General features: G+C 43.0%; 1 protein-coding gene across 1 annotated transcript in view; it reads left to right on the forward strand.

Moving 5' to 3' along the window:
- The window catches only part of LOC130357515 (putative gastrointestinal growth factor xP4), a 40,296-nt gene extending 31,163 nt beyond the window's left edge, over nucleotides 1–9,133 (forward strand). Inside the window, exons 4-5 of the mRNA XM_056560212.1 lie at nucleotides 6,443–6,586; nucleotides 8,952–9,133. Coding sequence (XP_056416187.1) covers nucleotides 6,443–6,586; nucleotides 8,952–8,965 — 158 coding nt within the window. The 3' untranslated portion in view covers nucleotides 8,966–9,133. The remainder of the gene's footprint in view (nucleotides 1–6,442; nucleotides 6,587–8,951) is intronic.
- The last annotated feature ends 405 nt before the right edge of the window (nucleotides 9,134–9,538 follow it).

The raw sequence follows: 9,538 nt of genomic DNA on the forward strand, positions 1-9,538 counted from the left end.
ATCGCGGCATCCCGAACAGCTGACAGGACAGCGGGAGGGCCCCTACCTGCCTCCTTGCTGTCCGATCGCTGAATGACTGCTCAGTGCCTGAGATCCAGGCACGAGCAGTCAAGCGGTAGAATCATCGATCACTGGTTTCTTATGAGAAACCAGTGATCAATAATGAAGATCAGTGTGTGCAGTGTTATAGGTCCCTATGGGATAACAATGATCAGTATGAGAGATCAGTGTGTGCAGTGTTATAGGTCCCTATGGGATAACAATGATCAGTGTGTGCAGTGTTATAGGTCCCTATGGGATAACAATGATCAGTGTGTGCAGTGTTATAGGTCCCTATGGGAGCTATAACACTGCAAAAAAAAGTGAATAAAGATCATTTAACTCCTCCCCTATTAAAAGTTTGAATCACCCCCCTTTTCCAATAAAAAAAAAAACACAGTGTAAATAAAAATAAAAATAAACATATATGGTATCACCGCGTGCGGAAATTATAAAAATATATCATTAATTAAACCGCTCGGTCAATGGCGTGCGCACAAAAAAATTCCAAAGTCCAAAATAGTGCATTTTTGGTCACTTTTTATATCATTTAAAAATGAATAAAAAGTGATCAAAAAGTTCTATCAATGCAAAAATGGTACTGTTAAAAACTTCAGATCACGGCGCAAAAAATTAGCCCTCATACCGCCCCATACACGGAAAAATGAAAAAGTTATAGGGGTCAGAAGATGTACAATTTTAAACGTATTAATTTTCCTGCATGTAGTTATGATTTTTTCCAGAAGTGCGACAAAATCAAACCTATATAAGTAGGGGATCATTCTAATCGTATGGACCTACAGAATAAAGAGAAGGTGTCATTTTTACCGAAAAATGTACTACGAAGAAACCAAAGCCCCCAAAAGTTACAAAACGGCATTTTTTTTTCAATTTTGTCGCACAATGATTTTTTTTCTCGTTTCACCATAGATTTTTTGGGCAAAATGACTGAAGTCATTAAAAAGTAGAATTGGTGGCGCAAAAAATAAGCCATCATATGGATTTTTAGGTGCAAAATTGAAAGAGTTACGATTTTTTAAAGGCAAGGAGCAAAAAACGAAAATGCAAAAACCGAAAAACCTCCGGTCCTTAAGGGGTTAATATCTCTGCCCTCAGATGATACCGCAATCCTGATACATTTTCATATCAGAAGGACAATACTGCAACATTGTTTCATAACAACTGCCATTCATCTTTATTGAAAGAACAGTTTTGTGATACATTATTAAGTGACATTTATATCTTTATAGTGAACCATTTATTGCTAGATATTTTTACATGATATCTGCTATATGAACGCACATTAGAGGCATCAGTAATTATTTTAGTGTATTTTATTTTATTGTCTGATCCCCCCATAGGGCCCTGTGAGGGGATCTTCTTAATACTACCGCAATTCTTATAATTAATGTGATATTATAATAAATTCTACTGTTAATTGAAGCACGGTCTGTTCCATTCATTATAAATACTATATACACTCTCCATGAGGTTTTGGGTAAACATTTTTTCTATTGCAAAATTTTATGGCGCATGTAAAATTTTATGGCGCATAGCAAAAAAAGGCCGCGAATATTCATCCATATATTTGCAAAATATCGCAAATTCGAATATGGCCTATGCCGCTCAACACTAAAATGGAGATCCCCAGTTTCCATATTCATGAGTGTAGCTACAGGGGGGGTGGGGGGGGGTGGAGAAATAGCATTCACCCTGGGCCCTGGTGCCTGTTGGGGCCTGAAGGCCCATCTGGACATAAGAAGACACCAGTAGTGATGAGCAACAGGGGCCATATTCGAATTTTTGATATTTCACGAATATAGTGACGATTATTCGTCCTATGTTCGCGAAATTCGCATATTCGCTATGTTCATTCACTTTTTTTTTTCCATGCGAAAGTTCACATGGAAAATTCGCAGAAAAATTTGCATGTGAAAAAAACAACAACAAAAAAAATGAATATTCGTCATTACGAATGTATAGCACTATATTCTAAATATTCGCCAAATTGCGAATTGACGATTTTCGCGATAAAAATTTGCATTACGAATATTCGTGCTCAACACTAGACACTGTCTATCACAGTGGTCTATAGACACTGTCTATCACAGTGGTCTCCAACCTGCAGACCTCCAGATGTTGCAAAACTACAACTCCCAGCATGCCCAGACAGCCGTTGGCTGTCCGGGCATGCTGGGAGTTGTAGTTTTGCAACATCTGGAGATCCGCAGGTTGAAGACCACTGGTCTATCATGTTAAAGGGGTACTCCGCCCCTAGACATCTTATCCCCTATCCAAAGGATAGGGAATAAGATGTTATATCGCCGGGGTCCCGCCGCTGGGGACCCCCGGGATCTACCATGCAGCACCCACCTCTAGCGGCTTCCGGAACCGCTGGAAGTCCTCAGGCTGAGTCCATCTCGACCACGAGGACGGAGCATAGTGACGTGACGGCTCCGCCCCGTGTGACGTCACGCTCCGCCCCCTCAATACAAGTCTATTGGAGGGGCGTGACACCTGTCACGCCCCCTCCCATAGGCTTGCATTGAGGGGGCAGAGTGTGATGTCACAGGGGGGCGGAGCCATGACGTCACTATGCTCCGTCCCCGTGATCGCCAGTAATCAGACCCGGAGTGAACACGCTCCGAGGACTGATTCTAACGGGGTGCGGCGTGGAAGATCACGGGGGTCCCGCCTTTGGATAGGGGATAAGATGTCTTAGTGCCAGAGTACCCCTTTAACCTCCCTGTAGTACCTTTAATGTTATCCCCATAATATTAGCTTTAGATTTTGTACCATAACAGCATCTACCCTCATAGTAATAGCTATAATACAGTCATCTTGGTAGCACTATGCTCACATTAGTGCCTATAGTGCTGTATATACATTTGTGCCTATAGTGCGGTATTCACATTAGTGCCTATAGTGCGATATTCACATTAGTGCCTATAGTGCGGTATTCAAATTAATGCCTATAGTGCTGTATTTACATTTGTGCCTATAGTGCGGTATTCACATTAGTGCCTATAGTGCGGTATTCACATTAGTGCCTATAGTGCTGTATTTACATTAGTGCCTATAGTGCGGTATTTACATTAGTGCCTATAGTGCTGTATTTACATTAGTGCCTATAGTGCTGTATTCACATTAGTGCCTATAGTGCTGTATTCACATTAGTGCCTATAGTGCTGTATTCACATTAGTGCCTATAGTGCTGTATTCACATTAGTGCCTATAGTGCTGTATTCACATTAGTGCCTATAGTGCTGTATTCACATTAGTGCCTATAGTGCTGTATTCACATTAGTGCCTATAGTGCTGTATTCACATTAGTGCCTATAGTGCTGTATTCACATTAGTGCCTATGGTGCTGTATTCACATTAGTGCCTATAGTGCTGTATTCACATTAGTGCCTATAGTGCTGTATTTACATCAGTGCCTATAGTGCTGTATTCACATTAGTGCCTATAGTGCTGTATTCACATTAGTGCCTATAGTGCTGTATTCACATTAGTGCCTATAGTGCTGTATTCACATTAGTGCCTATAGTGCTGTATTTACATTAGTGCCTATAGTGCTGTATTCACATTAGTGCCTATAGTGCTGTATTTACATTAGTGCCTATAGTGCTGTATTCACATTAGTGCCTATAGTGCTGTATTCACATTAGTGCCTATAGTGCTGTATTTACATTAGTGCCTATAGTGCTGTATTCACATTAGTGCCTATAGTGCTGTATTCACATTAGTGCCTATAGTGCTGTATTCACATTAGTGCCTATAGTGCTGTATTCACATTAGTGCCTATAGTGCTGTATTCACATTAGTGCCTATAGTGCGGTATTCACATTAGTGCCTATAGTGCTGTATTCACATTAGTGCCTATAGTGCTGTATTCACATTAGTGCCTATAGTGCTGTATTCACATTAGTGCCTATAGTGCTGTATTCACATTAGTGCCTATAGTGCTGTATTTACATTAGTGCCTATAGCGCGGTATTCACATTAGTGCCTATAGTGCTGTATTCACATTAGTGCCTATAGTGCTGTATTCACATTAGTGCCTATAGTGCTGTATTCACATTAGTGCCTATAGTGCTGTATTTACATTAGTGCCTATAGTGCTGTATTCACATTAGTGCCTATAGTGCTGTATTCACATTAGTGCCTATAGTGCTGTATTCACATTAGTGCCTATAGTGCTGTATTCACATTAGTGCCTATAGTGCTGTATTCACATTAGTGCCTATAGTGCTGTATTCACATTAGTGCCTATAGTGCTGTATTCACATTAGTGCCTATAGTGCTGTATTCACATTAGTGCCTATAGTGCTGTATTCACATTAGTGCCTATAGTGCTGTATTCACATTAGTGCCTATAGTGCTGTATTTACATTAGTGCCTATAGTGCTGTATTCACATTAGTGCCTATAGTGCGGTATTCACATTAGTGCCTACAGTGCTGTATTCCCATTGAAACAAATAACAATGGGGAAGATTTATCAAAACCTGTGCAGAGGGAAAGTTTCCCAGTTGTCCATAGCAACCAATCAGATCGCTGCTTTCATTTTTGAAATTGCCTCTGTAAAAGGAAAGAAGCAATCTGATTGGTTGCTATGGGCAACTGGTCAACATTTCCTCTGCACAGGTTCTGATAAACCTCCCCCAATATCCTTACAGTAATGCCCACAGTGATATCCTCATAATGGTATCTATAGTACTAGCCTCACATTGGTGCCTAAAATGCTATATTCAAAGTAGTACCCATTGTACTATCCTTACAGTAGTGCCTAAAATGCTATCCTAACAGTAGTGCCTAGAGTGTTATATCTTATAACGAACTGGAGAGGGTGCAGAGGAGGGCGACACAGAAAATAATGGTAGGGGGGGATTACAGGACCAAGACAGGTTATCACTTGGGGTTATTTATTTTAGAGAAAAGACGTCTTAGGGGCCATATGATCACAATGTAGAAATATATGAATGGACAGTACAGAGATCTTTCTAGGGATCTTTTTATACCTAGGCCGGTAACCATGACAAGAGGGCATCCTCTACTAGAGGGAAGAAGGTTTCACCATCATCACAGACAGAGATTCTTTACTGTAAGAGCAGTGAGACTATGGAATTCTCTGCCACATGATGTTGTGATGTCTGACTCAATAAACAAGTTCCAGGGGGGCCTGGATGTATTTCTGGAAAAATATAATATTACAGATTATGGATAGTAGATTTATGGGGATAGAACGTTGATCCAGATAAGGTAAAGATATGGACAACCTCCCGGCCCGTGACCTCCTGGGCTGTGATGGGACAGCAGGAATGACATGTGTTAATTACAGGGGGGAGGTGGTGACAGAGAAACATGATTGTCATGTGGACACATCCTTTCGTGGTCAGTGGGGGATAGAAAGGCGTGCCAGGGACCCCATATGGCTTGGTGTCTATCTATAGATTCCTGGAGTCTGCCAGTAGTAACATTTTTGGTTTTACCAGTTTCTCCATTGGAATAGAACAGGGAAAAATGTAAATTCTCGACTGTTGGTGGAGCTTTAAAGGGGTACTCTGCCCACAGACATCTTTATCCCATATCCAAAGGATATTAGATAAGATGTCTGATCGCGGGGGTCCCACCGCTGGGGACCCCTGCGATCTCCCTGCTGCATCCGGCGTTCGTTTAGAGCGTTGAGTGGGGTGCCGGAGGCTCGTGAGGTCATGGCCACGCCCGCTCGTGATGTCATGGTCACGCCCCATCAATGTAAGTCTATGGATTTGAATTGAGGGTGTGTGGCTGTGACATCACAAGTGGGGCGTGACCATGACGTCACAAACCTCCACCCCGCATCGCCAGTCATCTGGCATGGAGTGAAGTTTACTCTGTGCACCGGATGTCTGGGGTACCACAGCCGAGATCGCTGGGGTCTCCCGGAGATAAGATGTCTAGGGGAGGAGTACCCCTTTAAGGACTGAGTTGGGGACCTTTGCCTTTTAGGACACATTAATATTCTTTGGTGCCGAACATTCATGTGTATGGGGAGGTCAGAAGGGAGAACTGTGGTCCAATTGAACATTCAGCCGACAGCTATTGAACGTGTATAACCCCCATAGCACAACTTCTGTAACAGAATCCCCCCTTACCATAATCCTCGTGTCCTCTTATGGGTGAGGGGCCTTTGGGCCCCATCAGGATGTGTTATCCATCTATAATTGGTGAGGTCCTCTCTCCGGGGCTCCTGCCAAGCAACATGATGATGGTCCCACAGGGGCTCATTCTCATGATTTGTGGTGTCCTGATACTACAGCTTGTCCCATATCATTGTCAGAAGTCCCTGAGGTCAGACGCCCGATAAAACATGGATCCCAAAAATGGGATCAATAACGCAGCTTTCTACGTGTCTTACAGCTGCCGCAGAATGTGACGTGGAGCCAAAAGCCAGAGTAAACTGCGGTTATCCCGGAATCTCACCGGCCCTCTGCGAGGAGAGAGGATGCTGCTTCAACTCCCAAATATCTGGTGTCATCTGGTGTTTCCACTCTAAATCGGAAGGTAGTCTTCAAGGGTTTTTTCTACTTTTAATAATATCCCACTGTATAAAACTACACAACACGTCCAGTCAGTCTACATATACTTTGCTTTATGAATTTTGCTCTGATTTTTGTTCCTTTCCGTCTTTTTTCCTTATTTGTAACAAAGAGCTGCTTCTAGAATTCTTCTGGTTGTCCTTAGAAAATGAAAGCATCCTAGCTCCACCCCCTCTGTCAGTCACATGACCTTACAGCTTAGATCTACATGTGATACTGTTCCACAATGCACTGCTTTCTGACGACTAGCAGGATTTTAAAGGGGTACTCCAGTGGAAAACTTTTTTTCTTTTTTAAATCAACTGGTGCCAAAAACTTAAACAGATTTGTAAATAACTTCTATTAAAAAAATCTTAACCCTTTCAGTACTTATAAGCAGCTGAATACTACAGAGGAAATGCTTTTCTTTTTGGAACACAGTGCTCTCTGCTGACATCACGAGCACAGTGCTCTCTGCTGACATCTCTGTCCATTTTAGGAACTGTCCAGAGCAGCATATGTTTGCTATGGGGATTTTCTCCTACTCTGGACAGTTCTTAAAATGAACAGAGATGTCAGCAGAGAGCACTGTGCTTGTGATGTCAGCAGAGAGCTCTGTGTTCCAAAAAGAGAAGAATTTCCTCTGTAGTATTCAGCAGCTAATAAGTACTGGAAGGATTGAGATTTTTTAATAGAAGTCATTTACACATCTGTTTAACTTTCTGGCACCAGTTGATAAAAAAAAAAAAAAAAAGTTTTCTACCGGAGTACCCCTTTAAAGCTTTAGACCTGAATGGCGAAGAAATCGTGCAAAATCATTAGAGGAAATTGTATCCTAAATTTTATCTGCTAATTGCTTTCTTCTAAAAGGGGAACTCCGTCCCTAGACATCTTATCCACTATCTAAAAGACTCCCCCGCAATCTCTGGCCTGACATCCCAGTAATCCATTACTACGGTCCTTACATCCCCCTTCCATAGACATTAGTGGAGGGGGATGAGACGACCACAGCCAGTGTTCTGAATATAAATGTTAAAAACACAGTGCTAGATATCATGGGGGTCCTTTGAAGTACCCCTTTAAATTGCTAAAAAATGCAACAATGCTTTTACCAACAAAAATGTTACTTAAAGGGGTATGCCGGTGGAAAAAAAAAAAAATCATATCAACTGGTTCCAGAAAGTTAAACAGATTTGTACGGTAAATTACTTCTTTTAAAAAATCGTAATCTTTCCAGTACTTATTAGCTGCTGCATGCTCCAGAGGAGGAAGTTGAGTAGTTATTTTCTGCTCTCTGCTGACACCTCTGTCCATGTCAGAAACTGTCCAGAGTAGGAGCAAATCCCTCTAGCAAACCTCCCCTGCTCTGGACAGTTCCTGACATGGACAGAGGTGTCAGCAGAGAGCACTGTGGTCAGACTGGAAAGAACTACATAACTTCCTCTGTAGTATTCAGCAGCTGATAAGTACTGGAAGGATTAAGGTTTTTTAATAGAAGGAATTTACAAATCTGTATAACTTTCTGGCACCAGTTGATGGGGACCCCGGGGATCGCTGCTGCAGCACCCTGCTATCATTACTGCGCAGAGCGAGTTCGCTCTGTGCGTAATGATGGGCGATACAGGGGACAGAGCAGCATGACGTCATGGCTCCGCCCCTCATGACATCACGGCCCGTCCCCTTAATGCAAGTCTATGGCAGGGGGCGTGATGATCGCCACGCCCCCTCCCATAGACTTGTATTGACGGGGGCGGGCCGTGACGTCACGAGGGGCGGCGCCATGACGTAACGATGCTCCGGCCCCTGTATTGCCCGTCATTACGTGCAGAGCGATCTTGCTCGGCGCAGTGATGATAGCGGGGTGCTGCAGCAGCGATCCCTGTGGTCCCCAGCAGCGGGACCCCGGCGATCTGACATCTTATCCCCTATCCTTTGGATAGAGGAAAAGATGTCTAGGGGCGGAGTACCCCTTTAAAGTCCACAACATAGAAAATGTCATCCAATCTGTGGGCAAAAGGTTAAAGAGAACGAGGAGCTGAGCAGATTGATATATATATATTGGGGGAGGGGGGGGGGGGAAGGGGGGAGTAACGAATCAGAAGAACTAGTAATTATTATTCCATTTGAGAGTCCAGTGGGAGGTCCTACTCAATTAGCAGATAAGACCACCCACTGGACTCCTGAATACAAAATGAGCAGAGGTTTAAATGAAAAAAATTACTAGTTCTCCTGAATCTTTAGCCACAGTATTATATATCAAAATACTCAGCTCAGATTGGACTACGCTTTGGATATGATGGCTTCTCTTTAAGGTCACAACAATTCTAAACATATTTACCCTTCTTTTTCAGATTGTGCCCTCTAGATGTTAACATCGTCCTTCCGTCCAATTGCTTGCACTTTCTGATCTACCCCACCATCTCCACAATTATACATTGAATGAAGACGCCATGGCCTAAGGTTACCGCTAGAGATGAGCGAACTTACAGTAAATTCGATTCGTCACGAACTTCTCGGCTCGGCAGTTGATGACTTTTCCTGCATAAATTAGTTTAGCTTTCCGGTGCTCCCGTGGGCTGGAAAAGGTGGATACAGTCCTAGGAGACTCTTTCCTAGGACTGTATCCACCTTTTCCAGCACACCGGAGCACCTGAAGGCTGAACTAATTTACGCAGGATAAGTCATCAACTGCCGAGCCGAGAAGTTCGGGACGAATTGAATTTACGGTAAGTTCGCTCATCTCTAGTTACCGCCTCAAACCAGTCTTATAAAGGACTCTGGACTTACAGTACTGTATGGAACAGTGTTTCCCAACCAGGGTGCCCCCAGGCATGCTGGGAGTTGTAGTTTTGCATCGGCTGGAGGCATCCTGGTTGGGAAACAGTATCACAGAATATGATCCAAAATGGCTGCAGAGAACCGGCTATGACATCACTGC

Source organism: Hyla sarda, chromosome 2 (genome assembly GCF_029499605.1).
Source record: "Hyla sarda isolate aHylSar1 chromosome 2, aHylSar1.hap1, whole genome shotgun sequence".
In the NCBI taxonomy this organism is placed as follows: Eukaryota; Metazoa; Chordata; class Amphibia; order Anura; family Hylidae; genus Hyla; species Hyla sarda.